This window comes from Taudactylus pleione, unplaced genomic scaffold, assembly GCF_031769625.1.
Source record: "Taudactylus pleione unplaced genomic scaffold, aTauple2 ptg000209l, whole genome shotgun sequence".
Taxonomy (NCBI): Eukaryota; Metazoa; Chordata; class Amphibia; order Anura; family Myobatrachidae; genus Taudactylus; species Taudactylus pleione.
In genome coordinates, this window is record NW_028284611.1 from 205,075 (window position 1) to 230,144 (window position 25,070).

The 25,070-nt window shown below is 43.3% G+C and overlaps 1 protein-coding gene across 1 annotated transcript in view; it reads right to left on the reverse strand.

Annotated features, from left to right (window-relative positions):
- Positions 1-384: 384 nt before the first annotated feature.
- The window catches only part of LOC148517794 (microfibril-associated glycoprotein 4-like), a 73,111-nt gene continuing 48,425 nt past the window's right edge, over positions 385-25,070 (reverse strand). Inside the window, exon 6 of the mRNA XM_088478172.1 lies at positions 385-641. Coding sequence (XP_088334298.1) covers positions 385-641 — 257 coding nt within the window. The remainder of the gene's footprint in view (positions 642-25,070) is intronic.

Below are 25,070 nucleotides of genomic sequence, written 5' to 3' on the forward strand. Positions count from 1 at the left end.
CTACGTACACTGTCATTGTACACAAAAGATCACGTGGTTGAGTTTTCTTACACCTGAAATTACCAAGATTATGGCACATCACGACCACGGAGCACTACAGTCAGCATTTTCCATATCTTTCCAGAACTTTGTAATTGTATGAGAGCTAACAGGAAAACAGTTTGCTTTATTTGTGCATAGTATTTATTTATATAGTGCTTCTATTGATATTAAACATAAAGATATTGTGTGAGCCCAGAGAAGGAAGCAGTAAGCAGACCTTCATGGGAAGAGGCCATTCAGACTGCAAAGGAAGAGGTAAAAGATGGGAGGGGGAAGAGAAGAACAGAAAGGTGGGGCTTCTCTGTCTTTCATCTAGCAATCTGGTAATGCTTGTAGTGCTACTCAGTCTACTTTCACTGCAATCTTCATCACACTTTTCTTCAGCGAGTAGTATTGCCCTGTCCAGGTGGACCATGTCATGCCAGTTGCATACTGGGTGGTGTTGCCTTTCAGGTATAAGCCATTGAGGTTTGCATTGTGACAATCTTTGTACCAAAAGCCTCCTTTATATGTATCCGCACAGTTTTCATAATTTTTTTCATCTCTGTCATTATCATGAGTGGAGAAACTCATCCCATTATGAAATTGTAGAGAGTCTCCTGTATAGGGAGAAGAAACATTTGGTTGCTTAATTCAGACTGATGAGATGAGTGTTTACCTGTTGCTGTGGTTACTCTCAGGCACTGCGCTTCTCAGGTGACTTAGGTGATGAATTTACTTTTATAAATACATATATAAAAATGAGAGATGTGTGGGCCTGGGTCTCAGAGAATCGACAACAACTGAATTTAGGGGCTCTGAGTCAAGCCGAGTCCGAGTTTGGCTACAGAGTCGGACCAAGTACCGGGTCGGATCTTCCCGTGGTTCAGAACTTGGATTTAAAAAACAAACTCGGGTTTCGGATTGCATGCTAACAGGACAAACTGAAGTAATTTTAGCTGTTTTTTATTTTTATTTAAAAAAAAATAAAAATTAGAGATGAGCGGGCCCGGTTCTCAGAAAAGCGAGCCCACCCGAACTTTGAGGATATGAGGGGATAAGAGACACAGCTCGGATCTCCATGCCCTCCCTGGATCCCTATTTTAGGCAAAACCTCGAGATCCCGCTGTCGGATCTCGAGGTTTTACCTCGAACGGTCATTTTCAAAGTCTCATTGAATTCAATGGGCTTACCGCTGATTTGCTGAGAAAGCCACCTCTCACAGCTCTCAGTCAATAAGCACTTTCCCATAGACTGCACTGGCACTGCTTCCCCCTGCCAACAATGCTGGCACCCCCGCATTTCTGACACTGCTGGCACTGAGGACACTGCCAGCACCCTGCACTGCTGTCCCCGTACTGAGGACACCATCAGCCACTTCACACTGCCGACACTGCCAGCACTCATGCACTGAGGACACTGCCGGCACCCATGCACTGAGTACACAGGCGAACCCCTGCACCTCCAACACTGCCAGCACCCCCTGCACTGAAGACACTTCTGGCACCCCCGCACTGGAGACACCAATGGCACCCCTGTACTAAGGACACTGCCACCCCTCATACTGAGGACACCACCAGCACCCCCTGAATGAGGACACCGCTGGCACCCCTGCATGATGACAATGCCAGCACCCCCTCACTGAGGACACTGCTGGCACCCCCACACTGCCGACTCTGCCAGCATCCAACTCCGCCAGCAGGGTTGCAGACTTTCTGGCTGCCCCTGTCAGGAGGGGGCAGACAGATTGGCAATTCAAGGGGGTGTGGCTGGAATTTGTGGGTGGATTGGGGTGTGACCATGTGATGGTGTCATTTTGGCCCCTTCCCCACTACACAATGCCAGGATTGTGAAGCATGGGGCAGGGCCAAAATGATGCAGGGGGTCGGCAGCTGACGGGAGGCTTGCCTACCTTTCCAGGGGGCCGGGAGTGGCACCCGATTTTTGGGAGGCTCCCTGCCAAATCAGAAGGGTAAGCAAGCATGCACTGAGGAAACTGCTGGCATCCCTGCACTGCCGACGCTACCAGCACCCCCACACTGAGGACACTGCTGGCACCCCTGCACTGCCACCCCTCATACTGAGGACACAGTCAGCCCCCCTGCACTGCCGACACTGCCAACACTCCCAAACTAAGGACACTGTTGGCACCCCTGCTCTGCTGACACCATCAGCACCCTACACTGAGGACACTTCCAGCACCCATGCACTGCCAACACCGCTGTCACAGTAAGTTCACTATTGGTATATGTAAACCCCCTTTACTCTCTATAGGGGACACTAGGTTACTAACTTCCATGTAATCTCTTTTACCTACCCTTAACCTCTCATCAAGGAGTGTACTCTTTTTGTTAGCTGTGCCTCTATGCAAGTATTGGTAGTATTCATGGGCCTACTTGGGAAAACCCAAGTGTATTATATTGGTATACGCATAAATAAATGTCATTACACTGTTATAACCCTGAACATATCTTTATAACATATTATTTCATGAAGGCTAACCATTACTATGTTTGGCTCACTTTCCTAAATAACCTTGTATAATTTGAGTCCAGTTCTCACTTATCCCCAGAAGGGTTTATAACAGACATCCAGCGGTTTCTATGTCCCTGCCGTAAAGAGTTACTTAAACCAATTTCTCAGGGTTCATATTTATATAAAGGCTAATCCACCGGCAAGCTTATAATAGCGGTCTGTGTTTTCCAGAGATCCTGCACAAATATGTTGTTCCATTCTGGAGTAAATTACATTAACATCTACTTCTTTCTATATTATCCACACTTGGAAAGACCCAGTATATCTCTACACATAAGATGCAATCAATAGTCTCAAGGTCTGGTATATATAGGTGCCTATATAGGAGCAGCTAAATAGTCAAACAACAACCAACAATTTATATACCCAAATACTATATACAGCGCTACACCCTAAGTTTTCTGAATGTCCATGATGTTTGTGTCAATTGTGTTCTTCAAATACACTTATCCAAACAATGGTGGCAGCTGAATGTTCTCCAAAAAGGACTGTTATTGTAGTGTTCAGACAATATATGAAAAACAAAAAAGTGAGAACACAGCGCCTTCTAGTGTAGTAGTACTGAGACTACAGAATTTTCTTAAAAGATTTTATATATATATATATATATATATATATATTTATATATATATGTGTAACCTATGGATCATATAGGCGGGCACATAGCAAAATTCCTGGATCTCCACACCAGTATGTCTTTCCAGATGAGATCCCTCTTATCTGCTGCCCCTTCGGGTCCCCCATAGCATATTGATTACTATTTAGTCAGTGTATATAGAGAGAAGAGAAACTCTCATGGTGCAGTGCTAATATCATTTATTACAAACACCACACAGAAAGATATATAAAGAACATAATTACAATAGAAATCTTTAAAAAAGCTTATCTCAGATTGGCTCAACCTGGCCAGATCAGGTACTTGCGTCACCACGTTACTGTCCTTTACGCGTTTCACCCCTTATGCTCTGCTGGCTGGGCATCCTCATGAGAATAACCTTAGGTAGTTCTGATTGACATTTATACCCTTCTAACACTAATTAGATGCCTGAAACCAGCGTTTCTGGAATCGCCACTGTGCATGCTCAGTGATAATAGAAGCTGACCTTGCGGCCGCCATCTTGGTTATTGGCGCGCATGCATGATGGATTTGTTATCCACAGCCACACTTGTGAGAGAGCTTGCGGCATTACATCTAGTCAATAAGTTACTTTTACTGATGGAGCATCAGCTGACTGCACCCTTATGGCCCATGTTTCTCCTGTACATGAACGGCCATTTTTTTTAAATATAAAATGCTCATATGTCGCCAATTTGGTAGGGACTTCTGTACAAACACTAGAGAGCTCTCATGTTAATTGCGGCCATTTTCGTTTCTCAATAACTATTAGCTTACACACTTTCATACTACAAGTAATTGTTCTTATATAGTGTGTTTCAACTTTACATCAACCAGAATTTAGTAGATTACCAAACATTGAATACAGAATTAGAGATATTACCTAGCTGTCTTGTGTTTATACACATTTCAATTGTTTACATCCATCATTCCTACAGTATATTAACCACATGCTCACATGTAAACTATACCATAACAATTTTACCATACATTTGAACCATAAATACCTATACATATAATTAATATATAAATAATTAAAAAATTCCCAATAATAGAATTATAAAAATAAATTAAATATTTATATATAAAAAGGATTTAATAATAATTCATTGATTCAGAGGAAGGGTGCATTCTCATATGATTAATTTAGCCCATGCAGAACCATGGCATTGAGAGTGTAAAAGCAATACATATCTCTTTGTGAGAGTTTTTTCTCCCTATCCCCTCCCCTTTCCCCTAATTGTACCAATTCTATTGCCTTATATGTTAGACTAATGGGATCGGAATTATGGTACTTCCCAAAATGTCTAGATACTGAGTGGTTATCAAGTTTATTTTTAATACTCCGAACATGCTCTTGTATCCTGATTTTTAAATTCCTTTGAGTTTTACCAATATATTTCAAATAGCATGAACACTCGAGTTGGTATATCACCCATGGTGTTAGACAATTCATTAAATCCTTCATTTTTAAAAATGTTGTATCATTAAAAAATATAAAAAATATTTGTTGTATTACTCGTATATCTGCATATATTGCATTAATTGCATTTGAAAAAGCCCTTTGTGCCATGTATCCATGGCTTCTTTGTCCTGTCCGTAGGTCTCAAAAGACTCGGAGTAAGCTGATTTTTTGCTTTCCTAAAAGCTATATATGGTCTATCTGGTAATAGTGTATTTAAAACATTGTCTGATTTAAAAATTCCCCAATGTTTATTAAATGCCCTTTTAATCTCTTTCTCCTTAGTGTTATAGTTCGTTACAAAGATGATTTTGTCCTTATTATTTTCCTTTGTTCTATATTGTAGTAGTTCATCCCTATTTTTCTCTTGTCTTCTTTCATCTGCTTTCTTAATAACCATGTGTTTGTGCCGCTGCTCTGTTGGTTGCTGAGTTTAGTGAGCAGGCGTTTGGCTTTCTTAATCACATCCTCAGGGTATTTTCTTTCCCTAAATCTCTCTGCATATATCCCAATTTGATGTTTGCAGACATCAGAGGTACAATTTATTTTTATATGACAACTGGGAATAGGGTATATTGGTTTTCCAACCCATTGCATTACCACTCTCAAAATGAACATAGCTATTAATATCAATGTTTTTTATATAATTATGACTCACTACTTTTCCATTTTCTCCTTTTACCACTAAGTACAAATATTCAATTTCCTTCCCACTGATTTTGTATGTGAATGATAAATTATATTCATTAGTTTGAAGGTGTTCCATAAAACCACAAATTCTTCCTCTAATTCATCCCATATCATTAAAATATCATCGATATATCTAACAAACAGTTTTATGTTTCCCACATTGGGGGTGATCACCATATATATATTTCCACCCCCAGCTCCCCATATGGAGGTTGGCAAAGCTGGGAGCAATAACAGTGCAAATCGCTGTTCCCTCTATCTGTATATAATATCGATCCAAAAACTTAAAGTAGTTATGGCTCAATATGAAATGGATTAATGTACAGATTACATTTTTATGTTGTTCTTCCATTAATTCATCCTCATCCAAAAATTCATGACAACTTTGTATCCCCTTCTCATGAGGAATAGAAGTATACAATGACTGTACATCTATTGTGACACACTTAAACAATTTTTCCATTCCAGGTTGTTCAGTGTTTGTAGTATCACAGTTGTATCTTTCAAATGTGAGTTTAATTTTCTCACAAATTTTCTTAAGAATTTGTCTACATATTCAGAACACATGAAAGTAAGGGAGTCTATTCCCGCCACAATCAGTCTGCCCGGTGGATTTATAAGCCATTTATGTATCTTGGGCAGACAGTAGAAGGTTGGAATATCCGGGTTTTTTATGATCAAAAATTGGTATTCCTCCTTTGTAATTATCTCTTTATGTAAAGCTTCAACCAATATCATTCTAAGTTCTTCAACAAATATTGTGGAAGAATTATGAATTAATTTCTTGTATGACACTTCATCCCCTACTAATCTATATACTTCCTTCTCATAATCCACCCGATTCATTACCACTAGACCTCCTCCTTTATCAGCCGGTTTTAGGAGAAAAGACTCATTTTGTTTTCACTTTTTGAGGGATTCCCTCTCAAAGTTGGGTTTTTTAGAGTTTTTCTGTTCATCTACACATAAATCTCTTTTATTAAGTTCGTAAAATATCTAAATTTGTGTACTTTTAGACTCTATGGGGTAGTATTTAGATACAGGTTTTAAGCCTGATTTTGATTTCTCTTCGAAATTCTTAAAAATACCTGTATCCTTTCTCAAGAAGTGTCGTTTCAAGGTTAAGTTCCTCATAAATTTATTAAGATCAATAAATGTCTGAAAATTATTAGCTTTGGTTGTAGGGGCATATGAAAACCCCTAAGTAGTGAGGCTTCTGTTGTACTAAATTTGTGATCTGATAGGTTAAAAATACCATGTTTTTGAAGAACAGAATTACTAATGGTCACTTCAGGTTTCTTCTCTTTAGGTTTCATGTTTCCACCTCTCCTCCCTCTTCTTCTACATATCTTCTTTTTAAGGGGGGTGCTCTTATAACGTCCTCCTTGAACAGATACTTGGTGTATCTGTCCCGAGGATGTGGAGTATACCCCGGTGATGAACATTCTCCTTCACTTTCTGAGTTAATTCTGCCCAATGTTGAAAACCAATTTTTCTGTCGAAATGTTACCTGTCTAGGGGAATCCATATGTTGTTATCGTCTATATTTAGATGTGAATGGAACATTAATCCATTCAGGTCTCTTTTCCCTATATAGTTTTCTAACTTGTTTATATTAATTTTGACCTTTTTTACTCCAATCATGTATTTTACAGTTCTGGTAATCTATTTTATCCCTAAGGAATTTATTTTCTTTGATATGCATGACTTCCATCTCTACCTTCTCCAGCTTCTTGTTGAGCACTGTCAAATTGACCTTAAAATCCTCACCATTCTTCTGAGATTCTAATGTTGTTTCCTTATGTTTTAATTCTTTCTCTATTGTCTCTAATTCCCGTTTTTTTATCAATAATCAAATACATTAGTTTCTGTGAACTAGTGTGTAGGATGTGGTCCCACTCTCTTACAAACTTTTCATTGTTTAAGCCAAATGTTGTTTTTTTGTTTAATCTAAGGCCCCTAGGGACACGCCCTACTTTAGCGTATTGCTCTAGAATGGCTATGTCCCACCAGACCCGTATTTCTTTACTAAGCAGTTTTTCCAAGTCCCAGAATTCATCATCCAAATCCCTATTAGGGTTTGGTTGCTCCAAGGGATGTTCCTCATTAAAAATCCTTTGGCAAACATCAGATTTCAAATCACCCCTTGTATGAGTCCTAAACATTTATATAACAACACACGAATGATAAGGGAGCAGCTAAATAGTCAAACAACAACCAACAATTTATATACCCAAATACTATATACAGCGCTACACCCTAAGTTTTCTGAATGTCCACAATATTTGTATCAATTGTGTTCAATAAATACACTTCCCCAAACAATGGTGGCAGCTGAATGTTCTCCAAAAAGGACCATTGTTGTAGTGTCCAGGCGATTTATGAAAAACAAAAAAGTGAGAAAACAGGTCCTCATTCAGAGCTGCTCGTAAGCGGCAGTACGCTCGTAGCAGTCCGATGTTATCAAACCACGCATGCGTCGGTGTAACAGTGCGCATGTGCGTACGGCTGATTGCGATCATTTTTCAGTCATTCGTCGAGTAGCAAACAGGAAATGACATGTGAAATGTGATTGACAGAACTGTCAATTTTGGGGTGGTGACGGGGGTGGAGATGGGAGGCGTGGCGAGGCGTTTTTTGGGCGTACATAAATTATCTGATGCGAGCGGCCAATGTGAACGGAAAAAGTGATACGTCACTGTCTGATCCACTTTCCATTCAAACTGCTCGCTCAGCTTGTGGTCTGCTATTCTCTACCGCAATGATGATGGTCTCTTCCTCCTTCCTGTGCCTCTTCGATGTTTAATCGATTTATCATTTGTTGCCAGAAAAACAATCAACTTAGAATTGAAAACAAGCTTGTAATGTGTTTAGCAAATAGTTTTTTTTTAGTAGCACAAAACCGTACGCAGGTGAACTACTCAGCTGCTAATTTCTGGATTATACAATCAATTAGCGTACCAATTTTTGTGAAAATATGTGTTTTGGCATTTTGTATTTGGAGTTATTTTATTGCAACAATATTGTAATCATGTTTGTGTTTTTTCTTCATTTTTAAGGGGCCAAGAAAAATCTTGTCCTTTTTGTTTTGGCAAAGTGTTCATTAAAACTCCTAAATGGTTTTTAACCCTTTGGATTCAGAATCCAAAATAATGTTAAGATTTCTGTTCATTTGTTTTTTTTTTTTTTGCGGGATTACCTATGAACCATTTTTAGAATAATTTCACAATACAATGGAGCAGATTTTCAAGATGTTTTATTTTTTATACACATTTTTTTTTATATGTGTAATTGCCAGAATTAATATCTGGCTAACGTAAATAAATTTGAAAAATAATAAAACACACAAAGAGTGGCAGTTGCCCAAAACAAAATAACACACATTAAAAACAATTCACAAGAAAGGAGAGGGAAGTTTTGGCCCTTAAGGAATATGGGGCAAGCACAGAAGGAATGTGGGAAAATTAGCCAGTGCTGTCATGGCCTTTTGGCCCGTTTGGCCGGGGTAGGGTGGGAGCCTGACCGGGTGAGGGATGTCCTTTGGCTGGCCTGTCCAGAGGCAGATGTTGTGGCCTCTGGACTAGGCATAGGGCTAGGCACATTTGGAGGGATGGCTGTTGTTGTGCCAGAGGTGGAGGGTCCTGATGTTCCGGCAGGAAGGGAGGCCGGCTCCACCAGCTGCTCCAGGGCATTTGCTATCCTGATGTTGGCCCCAGTATTTTTGGCCAGGGCCTGAGCAATGGTCACATTGGCCGCAGTATTTTGCTCCATGGCCTCCGCCACCCATAGCAGACTGGCGTCCATCCTCAGCAGAATCTCCGTGTGGGTATCCGATTTCAAATTGAGATCTGTGAGGAGGGCCACTGCCTATGATGGGGATTGCAATGGACTGGCTTCTGCAGGGTCCCCAGCCGGATCTACTGGTTCCTCCCCTGCAGAGCCAGCAGAAATTCTGCGGCCAAGGCTCCCCTCTGGAGCAGACTCATCCGCCTGTGTCTCTGTGAGAAAAATGAGAAAAGAGTAACATTAGAATCTACAAATTGTCACAAACACATTTCAGAGTTGGTAACATAACATTTACCTGGGACAACATGAGGAGCCGCAAAGTCTGGCATGTCCGTATCCATGTTGGACACGTCAAACACCTCCTCATCCTGCACACACCCCTGTGCCAGCTCTTCCAAGTCATTAAGCTCCAATGACAATGGGGTGGGACCCCCACCTGTCCCCCTTGCATGCCTAGCCCTCTCAGCCAGTTTTTGTTTCAGCCGATATTTAAAATCGCTCCATCTGTGGGTGAAAAAGTTGGCATTATTCCTGCAGTATTTGGCCCTGTAACCACTTTTTATTAAAATGTAGTTTTTAGGTACCGGCGTTTGACCTCCCGGGTTGCACGGTCAAACTCACCCACCCTATTGGCAGCACTGGCTATATCATCCCACATTTTCCACTTCAGGCTTGCACCAATATTCCTTTCTGCCTGTGGCAGGTTGTCATGCCACATTTGGACCAAAACCTCCATCTCCTTTCTTGTGAATTGTGGCTGCCTTTTTTTTTGGTGTGTTTCTTAGGCTGACTAGGCCCAGCAGCCTCTGACATGGCATCCTCCACTCCTTTTGTAAAAAACATTGTTAAAATTTTTATGTCAAACGTTCTCCAAATTATTGGTATAAATAATCCTTTAATACAAAAGAGACAAATACGTACCGGGCACCTCTTGGCCAGTGTTTTGCTGTTCTGTAGACATTTGAGAGACTCAACTTTCACTACAGCAGACCGTTTGTGAATTTCAGTGATGTATTTATACATGCGTCCTCATTATTCATCCGCATCATTGATTGTGCGCTCCTATGATCCGTCCTTAATTTGAGCGGGTAAATAAAGAGTATTTATGGCTTGGTTTGACTTGAGTCGAGGTGGCGGATGATGAATGTTGGAGGTTTAGCTTGGAGGAGTGGATTGTTGGCGTGGTTTGTGGTTTGAGGCGGATTTTTGGATTTTGTTATTGTTTTTAGTTTTCTGACTTATTTAATTTCCATTCGCTTTTTTTAAATTGGTTATTTTCTTTTTTGGTTCATATTTGAGTAAGTCTTTTTAAAAAACTCATAAAAAAAATAATGGATCTAATAAGCAATTTTCGTACTTATTTTTTTTTTTTTTTACAGTTATTTAGGCATTGCCCAATTGACGTTTTTGGACTGTGACTTATTTGTCGGTTTTTGGTAACTGTTTTTTTGTTCATGAAGTTACAATTTCGATGTGTTGGTCTTCGCATATTTTTCTCAAAGTAATTTTTTTGGGGGAATTTAACCAATCATGTCTTAACACGAAATATAGCTAATCTTTAGCGAAATATAGTTTGAGTTGTATTAAATTTCAAAATGCGAACTATTTAGCGCACTAATGTTTCCTTCTTAACCAGTAAAAATTGCGAACTATTTAGCGCACTAATGTTTCCTTCTTAACCATTAAAAAATGCAAACTATTTAGCGCACTAATGTTTTTTGGGTGTAACAAATGTAAAGTCATGTTTTACCACTAAATGTAGCGTGCATTTCCTAACTAATGTGTGCCGCCTTCTATATTTTTTGAAATACAAAAATGTGTTTATAATACCAGTTTTTAATAAAAAAACAATATATTTTTACATTTGGAAATGAAGGTTTTTCGACTCATGACAATACCCCGGCCTGTAAGCATCATTGGATTTATTGAAAAAGATAAGTAGTTTTTTGGGTTCACATTTGTCTCAAACAATAACTACCTGGCTTACCATTTCAGGTTGATGTTGGTCGTATTATCTTGGACATGTTTCCAGAACCCGACCAACCTCAACTTCGTCCCAGGCATAGGCCTCATAGGAGTGCAAGGCCCCAGATATATAGAACATGTGTCACCCTTTTTGGAATGCCAGATAACGAGGTATTAAGACGATACTGTCTTCCTCCACAAATCATCCTAGACACTCTCTCATTAATATAGAGTGATCTTGAACGGCAAATTGACAATCCTACAGCAATACCACCACTTACGCAATTAATGTCGGTGTTACATTTCTGTGCCTCAGGATCCTTTCAAACCACGGTGGGAATAGTTGCCGGAATCTCCCAATCCTCCTTTTCAAGGATCCTGAGGGCAGTGATGGAGGCATTTTTAAACACCTCCATCATTTTATTAAAATGCCATTGGAAATGGGTTCCCTTAGTGTGGCGAAGGCCAATTTTTACCAAACAGCTGGCTTCCCACACATCATAGGGGTTGTTGTTGGCACTCACATACCACTTCAGCCTCCAGCAATGCTGGAGGCTATTTTTAGGAACCAAAAACACTTTCATTCACTGAATGTAATGGTGGTATGTGATGCCTCCCTCCAGATCCTGTCCCTGAATGCCAAATTCCCAGGGAGTGCACATGATTCCTTTGTCATCCGGCAATCAGGGATTTGGCCTAAATTAGACAACCTACAAGCTGGTGATGCGTGGCTTCTGACAACTTCAGTTGAACCCAATGCAAAGATTGTTACACAATGGTCCTGATTGTTGCATTTGTCTTTTCACAGGAGACAGTGGTTACCCTTGCACGCCCTGGCTGCTCACTCCTTATTTGGCTCCCACACCTGGGCCCCAAAGTGAGTAAAATTCCACACTTACAGCCACCAAGCAGGTGGTGGAGCGCTGAATCAGCCTTTTAAAAGGCCGATTCAGATGCCTCAACCGCTCTGGTGGCGAGCTCATGTATTTGCCGGATATGGTTTCGAAAATTGTGGTCCTGTGTGGGATATTTCACAACATCGCCATAAGGAGTGGTGTCCCAATGCAGCCAGAGGATGCCTTGCCTGAGGATGGCCCCCCCGAGGTTGGTCGGAGGTCAGTATGTGGGGGGGCCATGCGCGATGACATTGTGGCCAGATTTTTTAGGTAATTATTTTTTAAAAAAATATACGATAATTGACACAATGTAGACATGTAAGATTTAAATTGGGAAATTTAATTTGTGTTTTCTATTTTCTTGTCTTTTTTCCCAAAAAATTACCCTCCAAAACGATGCCTACTACCTGATCCACAAAATTGACTGCATGTTTACACATAGGATATAACTTTTGGAACAATGATTTCTTCGCCACATTTGTGGATTCATGTTGGCATGCTACTTCTTCAAACAGTTCTTGATTGTTGTTGTTCTTTTGTTCTTTTTGTTTTTGTTTGGATTTTTGTGTGTGTTTTCACTGTGTGAATTGATTGTGACAATTCACTTTGTGTTTATTATTTGTGTGCATTAAATTTTTGGTTTACGTTAAACAAACATTTCCTTGGCAAATTACAAGCAAATGTAACCGGGACAAAAAAAGGAAAACTTGCTTAATGGCTAATCCTGTAATGTGTTAAATGTTAATTTATTTTTCCCTGCTTTGTGGTTAAAAACCAACATCAAAGGTATTATGGTGAATCAGTATGTTTTCTAATCTAGGCCTAAGCAGATTTTAATTTTTACATTACCCACTAACAAAACAAAAACCAAAAAGGCAGTTATTTCTACAAACCTATAGGTGTTGTTAGGTCTTTAATGTGCCAGCTTACATACTTACTTGAGCTTTCTACAATCGAATTTACATTACTTCAAAACTCATGGTAAAATAGTCCATTTATGTAAGGTTCAACAATCTAATATTTACACACAAGGAATGAGACTTTAATAAATCAAAATAATTTTTATTTTTTAAATATTTGGAAAAACTAAAAAAAAATTAGTGGCGCAGGCACGCCAAAATGCCATCCAAACACACCAGCATGGCTACAACATGCCCTCTTAAAGCCGTCAAGCCTGCATACACCTCCTGGTTCCGCCTCTGGTCCTCTGTGGGTAAAAAAAATGTGTGGATTACTAAAATGACACCTTAATTTATATGTTAAAAAACACACAGAAAAACAGACTATACACAAAAAAAGGTGCAAAAAAACATTAAAAAAAACAAAGGAATGCAAAACGAAAAGATTGTTGTAAAATCCACATTTTTAAAAAATTCAAGCAAAAAAAAATAAGTTACAATTACGCAAAAAAACAACATTTGTTGGTACCGTAAACAAGAAAGACACAAGTGTGAGTGTTTGGACATATGTCATATGTGTAAGGGGAAAACATCCTAGACATTGTTGGCCAAAGATATATATCCCAAACATTTGAAAAACTTGACAATTTGGAACAGCACAGGCAAAAGGACTACATCAACAAAAAACCAAAAATACAAAAACAACCATAGTTTAAAAGGGAAACATACCGGTCATTCTTTGAGGAGCAACGAATTCCTCCTCGTCAGAGGTCGGCCAGTGCTGGTCGTCTGGAGGAGGGGTTATTTCTGAGGAGCTTGAGGGTGAGGTAAAGAGAGGGGTGGGTGGAGGGGAGGGTGATGGAAAGATAGGGGGGGTGGAGAGGAGTTTGAATTTTGAGGGCTGGGTATGGGAAGAGATGGATGGACATCAGGGTATGCCAGGTCTGGAGTGGAGGGGGAATTTGGGGAAGGTTGGGGAGTGGATGTTTGGGAGGGAGTGGGGGATAGGGGACGTGCCCGACGTCGGACCTGGTGACGTCCAAGTCTGCGCTCAGCCCCTAAATGAGTTTGAAAAAAATATAATATTAAATAATTTTTACGTTTATAAAAAAAATGACACAAAAAAAAAAAAGAATAGACTGAAAACATGCACACGCAGGTATGTCCAAAATAAAGAAACAGGCCTATAAGGAAAACATGCACACGCAGGTATGCTTACATTTAACATAAAAAAATACAATAAACTTACTTGCATGGATTTGCTCCCACAAATTGTCCAACAGGTGTGGAGATCTCCGCCTGAGATTCGACCACCTGCGATCCAATTGGCCTATATTTCGGCGATAGCTGATGGAACGCAGGCGGCGGCGTACCTCCGCATAGGCCAGATGTTTGCAGAGGTTGGTGATGGGGGGCGGCTGGTAGGTTATTCGCCGGTCCATCACAGCCGTGAGGACCAGGAGCTCACGGCGACTAAATGCTGCGGATCTCATGATGGCAATTATATTTATTTAAAAAAACAGTTTTAGTAAAGGTCCTAGAAAATTTTTGATTGGCTAATGTAGTTTGTAAATAAACAGAAACCATTCTATTGGTTATTGTATGAGTCATGTGACCTACACCCTCACAAATCTAATGTGAGTTATGATAGGATTGATGCAGTGACATGCGTAAGCTAATTTAAATAATAATAAAAAAGATGCAAAAATGGCCTATAAAAAAAATGCAAAACAATAGTAGCATTCAAACAAACTTTTAATTTTGAACAACCATCCCTTTGGTCCAACCGTACGTATTCGGCATAAGCAATGACACACACGAACAATAATAAAGTTTATTGACAGTGACAAAAAAAAAACAGGATTGCAAAGATGTGAATTCCAATTACAGTAAGCTAATTAAGATAGTGATTGCCAGTAATCGATTCCAGTATGTTTGCTGAATGAAATAGCAGGCAATCGAAAACTGACAGGGCCACTTCCGGAATTGACTTGGACGAGCGTTCCCTGCAACCAAAGAGGAGACGGACGGTCGCTATTTTGAACGCTCGCTTAGCTAGAGGAGGGGTTGGTAGAATATGGGGCGTAAGATTAGCTACGAACGAACATACGAGCGAGCGCTTGAATTTAAATATTTCCGCTCATCCGACGAACGAGTGTACGGCCACTTGCGTCCGGCTCTGAATCAGGCCCACAGCGCCTTATAGTGTAGTTGTATTGAGACTGCAGAATTTTCTTAATAGATATATATATATATGCGTACCCTATGAATCATATATGTGGGTACATAGCAAAATTCCTGGATCTCCACACTTGTACGTCTTTCCAGATGAGATCCATCTTATCTGCTGCCCCTTCGGGTCCCCTGTAGTATATTAATTACGATTTACTCAGTGTATATAGAGAGAAGAGAAACTCTCATGGTGCAGTGCTAATATCATTTATTACAAACACCACATAAAAAGATATATAAAGAACATAATTACAATAGAAAATCTTTAAAAAAGCTTATCTCAGATTGGCTCAACCTGGCCAGATCAGGTACTTGCGTCACCAAGTTACTGTCCTCTATGCGTTTCACCCCTTACGCTCTGCTTGCTGGGCTTCCTCAGGAGAATAACCTTAGGTAGCTCTGATTGATATTTATACCCTTCTAACACATACTTGGTATGCTGCAGTCCGTCTAATCCCTTTAGCGCTGCTCAATGAAATCCAGACCACCGTTGTCCTTGCTCTGCTAACTGCCATGACATGAAGACAAGGATCACCTTTTGTCTTGACAATTTCCTTCTATGCTGCTATCTTTCCTGAGCTTATAACCTGGGACAGCTCCACTATGGCAGATCTGTCTCTCCTCCGTCTGCCCATAGCTACACTTCTGCCTCACCTGTCTGGGAATTCTGGCCTCCCCTTCGGACAGCTGATGTACACCTCCTTGTAGCAGCTGATCAGCTGCCTGACAGTAGTCTGTGACTAGCTGTTCTATACTACATCTGCTCAATGGAACCTGCAGGCAGCTGAAGGAGACCCACTGACAGCATCACACTGGCATCCCTCTTCTGACTCCCAGTTACCAGCTCTGGCATACAGCAGCCTCATCAGCCACCTCTTCTGATGGGTGTCACGCTGCTGCCACTAGCATCACTGCTCCTGCTATGACATGCTCCCTCACCTGATCCACCCCCCTGTGCTTGGCAGGCACAGGGGGGTGATTTGAGCACTCTAGGAAGGGAACTCCTAACTAAATCTCAACTGCTGTTGACAGCTGTTATAAACCTCACTATTACCGGATCCACTTTTCCTGACAGGAACCAATCCACTACTAGACATATCACTCCGCCTCTTTTTGTACAGTGCATGTGTATCACATATACTGAAGCATATTTTGAGCTGAAGAGTTTATTAATACATATAATACACAAGTTACATAAATGTACATTAATTTATATACAGGTCACCTCAATAAATAAAATAGATAAATACATTAACATATATCTGTATATATAGTTTTACCTCACAACTTGCACATACAATAAATATATATTTTACCTCAATATTGTCATTAATGCAATATTTATTTTAACCCTCAAACAGGTTTACATATATCTAATCCACACTGTACCCAACCTGCACTGTAACCTGTACTGTATCCGACCTGCACTGTATCCGACCTGCACTGTATCCGACCTGCACTGTATCCAACCCACACTGTATCCGACATGCACTATATCCAACCCACACTGTATCCGACCTGCACTATATCCAACCCACACAGTATCCGACATGCACTATATCCAACCTGCACAGAATCCCACACTTTATCTAACCCGTGCTGTATCCAACACTATATCCGACCTGCACTATATCCAACCACAATGTATCCTGCACTGTTTCCAATCTGCAGTATAAACTGCACTGTATCAGACATGCACTATATCCAACCCACAACGTATTCTGCACTATATCCAACCCACAACGTATCCTGCACTATATCCAACCCACAACGTATCCTGCACTATATCCAACCTGCACTATAAACTGCACTGTATCAGACATGCACTGTATCCAACCCACAATGTATACCACACGGTATCTGGTCTGCACTGAATCCAACCACACTGTAACCTGCACTATATCAGACTCACACTATATCAGACCCGCACTGTATCAGACCTGCAATGTATTTGACTTGCACTATGTCAGACCCGCACTATATCAGACCCGCACTGTATCAGACCCGCACTATATCAGACACGCACTATATAAGACACGCACTATATCAGACATGCACTATATCAGACCCGCACTATATCAGACACGCACTATATAAGACACGCACAATATCAGACATGCACTATATCAGACACGCACTATATAAGACACGCACTATATCAGACATGCACTATATCAGAAATGCACTATATCAGACATGCACTATATCAGAGCCGCACTATATAAGACCCGCACTATATCAGAAGACCCACACTGTATCAGACCAGCACTGTATCAGACCCACACTGTATCAGACCCGCACTGTATCAGACCCGCACTATATCAGACCCGCACTATATCAGACCCGCACTATATCAGTCCCACACTATATCAGACCCGCACTGTATCAGACCCGCACTATATCAGACCCGCAATATATCAGACACGCACTATATCAGACACGCACTATATCAGACACGCACTATATCAGACTCGCACTATATCAAACACGCACTATATAAGACACGCACTATATCAGACACGCACTGTATCAGACACGCACTGTATCAGACCCGCACTGTATCAGACCCGCACTATATCAGACCTGCACTATATCAGACCTGCACTATATCAGACCTGCACTATATCAGACCTGCACTATTTCAGACATGCACTATATCAGACATGCACTATATCAGACCCGCACTATATCAGACCCGCACTGTATCAGACCCGCACTGTATCAGACATGCACTGTATCAGACCCGCACTATATCAGACCCGCACTGTATCAGACCCGCACTATATCAGACCCGCACTATATAAGACATGCACTATATCAGACATGCACTATATCAGACCCGCACTATATCAGACATGCACTATATCAGACCCGCACTATATCAGACATGCACTATATCAGACCCGCACTATATCAGACCCGCACTGTATCAGACCCGCACTATATCAGACCCGCACTGTATCAGACCCGCACTGTATCAGACCCGCACTATATAAGACATGCACTATATCAGACCCGCACTATATCAGACATGCACTATATCAGACCTGCACTATATCAGACATGCACTATATCAGACCCTCACTATATCAGACCCACACTATATCAGACCCACACTATATCAGACCCACACTATATCAGACCCGCACTATATCAGACACGCACTATATCAGACACATATATCAGACCCGCACTGTATCAGACACGCACTGTATCAGACCCGCACTATATCAGACCCGCACTATATCAGACATGCACTGTATCAGACCCGCACTATATCAGACCCGCACTGTATCAGACCCGCACTATATCAAACATGCACTATATCAGACATGCACTGTATCAGACCCGCACTATATCAGACATGCACTATATCAGACCCGCACTATATCGGACACGCACTATATAAGACATGCACTATATCAGACCCGCACTATCAGACATGCACTGTATCAGACCCGCACTGTATCAGACCCACACTATATCAGACCCGCACTGTATCAGACCCGCACTATATCAGACATGCACTATATCAGACATGCACTATATCAGACATGCACTATATCAGACCCGCACTATATCAGACACACACTATATCAGACCCACACTATATCAGACCCGCACTGTATCAGACCCGCACTATATCAGACCCGCACTATATCAGACATGCACTATATCAGACCCGCACTATATCAGACATGCACTATATCAGACCCGCACTATATCAGACACACACTATATAAGACTCGCACTATATCAGACCCGCACTGTATAAGACCTGCACCAGGGACCTCATTCAGAGTCTCTCACTAGATGCGATCGCTCGCCCCCAGCGTATGCAAATTTGTCAAAGTGATGCCACGGGATGCGATCGCTGGCCAAGGCATATGCATGCCCACCATGTCTTAGCAAGCGGCCAGCGTATGCCCAATCACACAGGCAGAGCCACCCACAAGCACACGTCATCTCCAGGAAGTGTATTAAACATTGGTACATCGAGGACGGTCAGAAGCGATCGCAGCGCATTTGGTTGCCTTACCCTACTGCAAGCACTGCGAGGACTTCAGTGTAAAAAACAGGCATGTGACATGTACTATGACTCTGCATATTAATTATGCACGCCTCTAAAACCGCATTGAAACACTCAGGCATGCCTGCGTTCACACCTTTACTCCCCCGTTATTAGTGTCCTGCCCCTGTTACCACCCACAAACGGTCTCTCCTGTCACTCATTTAGTAGTAGTAGTTTGCGCATGCACAGAACGAAGCATGAGCATGCGCGTACACAAAACATCAAGCCACAGCGAGCACACAGCTCTAGCGAGAGACTGTGAATGAGGTCCTATATCAGACCCGCACTATATCAGACCCACACTATATCAGAACCGCACTATATCAGACCTGCACTAGATCAGAACCGCACGGTGAGCCTGATTCAGACCTGCTTGCAAGCGCTCTGCACTCGCGAGCGGGTCGATGTTTGCACATGCGCATGCCGGAGCCGGCACCGACGTGCACATGTGCGAGACCAGGCTAGCAACAGGTGCTTCATCGCTCCGGGTCTCGTACCAAAAGGTCGACAGCTCACCCCGTTTTGGAGGTGGGCAAGGGGGGTGACTGGCCAAACAGAGGCATTCCCGATGGAACTCCTGCCATTTGGGGCAGCCCCACTGACATCACAAGTGATGTCAGTGGTATGCTGCCAAAAGCTCACTGGGTCTTGCGGGAATGAGACCCTACTGCATGGGTCTCGTCGCAAGCCCCGACGGTCGTGATGGTCGAGACCATCACCTGGCTGCTCACAATAGCTGTGGGTGGTCACAACACAGCTATGCGAGCGGGCTGGAGTCTGCACAAAAAAAATGCCCTGATTCAGAGCATCCGGCTCTGTATCAGGCCCTGTATGTGACCTGCACTATATCAAACCCGCACTATATCTGACCTGCACTGTATCAGACCCGCACTGTATCAGACACGCACTGTATCAGACACGCACTATGGACCTTATTCAGAGTCGGTCGCGAGCGCTGAGTGCTCGCAACCGACTCGATGTTGGTCAACAGGGCATGCGCATGACGGAGACTGCTCCGTCGTGCACATGCGCGAGCCCCCACTAGTGATGGATCACCCATCATTAGCGGGCTCGAAGCAGACGGAGCGAGCTGTCATTGTTGATTGACAGCTCGCTCCGTTTGCTGGGCGGGCAGGGGGCGTGCCTGGCCAAATGGAGGCGTTCCTTTCGGAACGCTTGCCGTTTTGTGGGCGTCCCCACTGACATTATCAGTGATGTCAGTGGGGAGCTTCCTGCTCAAACAGAACAGGAAGCTCCCTGGGGCTTAAGGTTGATGAGACCCTACCCTAGGGTCTTGTCGTAAGCCCCGATGGTCGCAATGGTCTTGACCATCATGACCATCTCCCTTAGCGGTCGTTAGAGCTGTGGGTGTTGTCCCACAGCCTAACGACCGACATGGAGGCGGCCACTCAGGATGCAAGCAGCCGCCCTGTTTCTGAGAGACCGCTTGCATCCTACAACCGCCTCTGAATGAGGCCCTATATCTTACCCTCACTATATCTGACCCACACTATGGTGTCTATGTACTAAGCAGTGATAAGAGACAGAGTGAAAAGTGATAAGTCTGTGATAAGGTGCCAGCCAGTCTGCTCCCAACTGTCATTTTTCAAACACAGCCTGTGAGATGGCAGTTGGGAGCTGATTGGCTGGCACTTATCACATACTTATCACTTTTCACTCTGTCTCTGATCTGCACTATATCCAACCTGTACTGTATCCAACCCGCACTGTATCTGACCTGCACTGTATTCAACTTGCACTGTACCCTGCTCTGCATCTGACAAGCACTGTACCCTGCTCTGTATCTGACCAGCACTGTACCCTGCTCTGTATCTGACCAGCACTGTACCCTGCTCTGTATCTGACCAGCTGTGTACCCTGCTCTGTATCTTACCAGCTGTGTACCCTGCTCTGTATCTGACCAGCTGTGTACCCTGCTCTGTATCTGACCAGCACTGTACCCTGCTCTGTATCTGACCTGCACTGTTTCTGTCCTGCATCGTATCTGCCCTGCACTGTATCTGACCTGCACTGTACCCTGCTCTATATCTGACCAGCACTGTACCCTGCTCTGTATCTGACCTGCACTGTACCCTGCATTGAATCTGACCTGCACTGTACCCTGCTCTGTATCTGACCTGCATTGAATCTGACCTGCACTGTACCCTGCTCTGTATCTGACCAGCACTGTACCCTGCTCTGTATCTGACCTGCACTGTACCCTGCTCTGTATCTGACAAGCACTGTACCCTGCTCTGTATCTGACCTGCACTGTACCCTGCATTGAATCTGACCTGCACTGTACCCTGCTCTGTATCTGACCAGCACTGTACCCTGCTCTGTATCTGACAAGCACTGTACCCTGCTCTGTATCTGACCTGCACTGTACCCTGCTCTGTATCTGACCAGCACTGTACCCTGCTCTGTATCTGACCAGCACTGTACCCTGCTCTGTATCTGACCTGCACTGTACCCTGCTCTGTATCTGACCTGCACTGTACCCTGCTCTGTATCTGAACAGCTCTGTACCCTGCTCTCTATCTGACCAGCACTGTACCCTGCATTGAATCTGACCTGCACTGTACCCTGCTCTGTATCTGACCAGCACTGTACCCTGCTCTGTATCTGACAAGCACTGTACCCTGCTCTGTATCTGACCTGCACTGTACCCTGCTCTGTATCTGACCAGCTGTGTACCCTGCTCTGTATCTGACCAGCACTGTACCCTGCTCTGTATCTGACCAGCACTGTACCCTGCTCTGTATCTGACCAGCTGTGTACCCTGCTCTGTATCTGACCAGCTGTGTACCCTGCTCTGTATCTGGCCAGCACTGTACCCTGCTCTGTATCTGACCTGCACTGTACCCTGCTCTGTATCTGACCAGCACTGTACTCTGCTCTGTATCTGACCGGCACTGTACCCTGCTCTGTATCTGACCAGCACTGTACCCTGCTCTGTATCTGACCAGCACTGTACCCCGCACTATACCCCGCACTATACCCCGCACTGTATCTGACCAGCACTGTACCCTGCTCTGTATCTGACCAGCACTGTACCCCGCTCTATACCCCGCACTGTATCTGACCAGCACTATACCCCGCACTGTATCTGACCAGCATTGTACCCTGCTCTGTATCTGACCAGCACTGTTTCTGACCTGCAGGCACAGAACACTGTTTTTATGGTTGGGAAGATTTTGGGGAACTGCTCAACAAAAAGGCTGATTGATCAGGGCTTTACATGGGCACAGAGTGCCAGTCATCAGTGGCCCAGCACCCCCAGGAGGGAAGTACAGGTTGGACACTGAGAATAGGCATGTATGTACTGGGGCAAGTGCACCTGGGTAGGGGGCAATCTTGTCTGCTGTTGCTATTTACACATGGCTTACAGTTTTTTCGTTTGCTGCTTGTTAGCTGCGACTAATTGTTTTGAGCAAGTATATTCCACGTACGATTCTTAGTAAATTTCTGTGTTGTATTGTTTTCTATTGAACGTACTTGTGAGCTAGTGTGATTGGTTATTGCTAGTACATTACTAATTTACAAATAATTTGTAAACAGAAATAACTGCCGTGTGTTTGTGCCGCTGCTCTGTTGGTTGCTTAGTTTAGTGAGGCAGCCTTTGGCCTATGGCCCTCATTCAGAGCCGTACGCTCTGAGCAGAGCGCTCGCTCTGAATGAGGGCCGTCCTCCATAACTATGGAGCGTCCTCCTGGACGCTCGTATAGCTGTGGGTCACCACCCACAGCCTATACGAGCGTGCAGTTTGATGGCCGCGATGGTCTTGACCATCGCGACCATCGAAACTGCGAGCTGGAGCCTGCAGTTGAGGTTTTCAACCGCAAGGCCCGGAGTGATTTTGGCTCTATCAGAGCCAAAATCACTCCCACTGACATCACTAGTGATGTCAGTGGGCCGGCTTCTGACGGTAGGCGTTCCCTTGGGAACGCCCCCGTCAGGGAGGCACGCCCCCAGTACGCCCACCAAAGGGGGCTTGCTGTCAATCAACATCGACAGCACGCCCCCTTTGATCAGACACAACGAGCAAAGGAAAGTCCTTCGCTCATCGCAGCTGGCGCATGCGCACGACGGAGCTCCCTCCGTCGTGCGCATGCTCAATGCAGAACATCGACCCACTTGCGAGCGGACAGCCGCTCGCGAGTGGGTCTGAATCAGGCCCTATGTCAGTGAGCAATATTGTGAGCTGTGAAGTGGTCAAAATTGACTGGAAATGTTATTGAGGTTAATTATACTGTAGGGAAAAAAAGCCTAAAGGTGCATACACACATAATGATTTTTTGAACGATTATCAATAAACGATATCGATTGTCGTTCATCGTTGAAAAAATCATTCACTTTCTAAGTTAAAATGATGAACGATTATCATTTGTAGTTTGTAGTTCAGTCAGACTGAGCAACTCAACGATCTTCATTAAGGGAATATGCAAAAATCGTTCATTACATTTAGTAAATGAATGATTTTAGCAAATGATTTTCCCCTAAAAAATTAACGAAAATCGTTTAATAAAATCGTTAATTTACAATATCGTTGTGTTCGTATGCACCTTAAGTTATGAGATTTTAGCTGTTTTTATCAATTTTTGAAGAAAATACAGATCCAAAACCAGAACCAAAACATGCCAGGGCGGTTTTTCAAAACCAAAACTGAAACCTTGAAGGAAAAACAGATCCAAAACTAAACCACGGGTGTCGGCGCACATCCCTAATAACAACACTGTATGTGAATATATTAATACATATGTAAAAAGAAGATCAAACTTTCCAAATTTTACAAGTTTTTGGCTCAGTCTTTCCACACATTTCCTTACTTTTTATTGGCCTGATTCAGAGCCGCTCGTAAGCGGCCGCTCGTTCGCTCCCAGCGATGTTTGCCCAACTGCACATGCGTACAGATCATAATTAGGGGTGAGCGGGTTCGGATTTCTGAAATCCGAACCCCCCCACGAGCCCCCCCGATCCGAGTCCGATCCGAGTCAGGCTCGACTTTTCCCGCCTGACTCGGATCTGAAATCGAGGCAAAACGTCATCATCCCGCCTTCCGAGTCTCGCGGGTTTTGGATCCTATATAAGGTACCCACGTTGGCGCCCTTTTCTCACTCGGCTGTGGACAGTAAAGAGGGAGGGTGGAAGTTAGGGCTGTGTAGTGTAGTGTAGTGTAGTGCTGCTGTTGTCCACTACTTCAAAGTCCATAGGGGCTGGCTGTGTTGTGCTGTGCTGCTGTTGTTAATAGGGGCTGTGTCCACTACTTCAAAGTCCATAGGGGCTGGCTGGACTGTGTTGTGCAGTCAGTTCTCCATAGGGGCTGTGTCCACTCCAAAGTCCTGTGCAGTGTCCCAGTCCTAAAGGGGTGCTGTAGTGTTGTCCAGGGGGTGCACTGTCCATCAGGGGTGCTCCCCCCAAGTGCTAAAAAAATAATATATTTTCTGTGTTTGTGAATTGTGTGCGCAGTAGCCGCACGTGCATCAACAAAGTAGTGACAAGCGTGCGCCTGTGTCATAAGTAAAGGGCCGGCTGGCTTGACCGTTAAAGGGTGCTGTAACCCCTAAAGTACACTCCAGTCCAAACCAAAAAAATAATTATTTTCTGTGTTTGTGAATTGTGTGCGCAGTAGCCGCACGTGCATCAACCAAGTAGTGCCAAGCGTGCGCCTGTGTCATAAGTAAAGGGCCGGCTGGCTTGACCATTAAAGGGTGCTGTAACCCCCGAAAGTACACTCCAGTCCAAACCAAAAAAAAAATTATTTTCTGTGTTTGTGAATTGTGTGCGCAGTAGCCGCACGTGCATCAACAAAGTAGTGCCAAGCGTGCGCCTGTGTCATAAGTAAAGGGCCGGCTGGCTTGACCGTTAAGGGTGCTGTAACCCCCGAAAGTACACT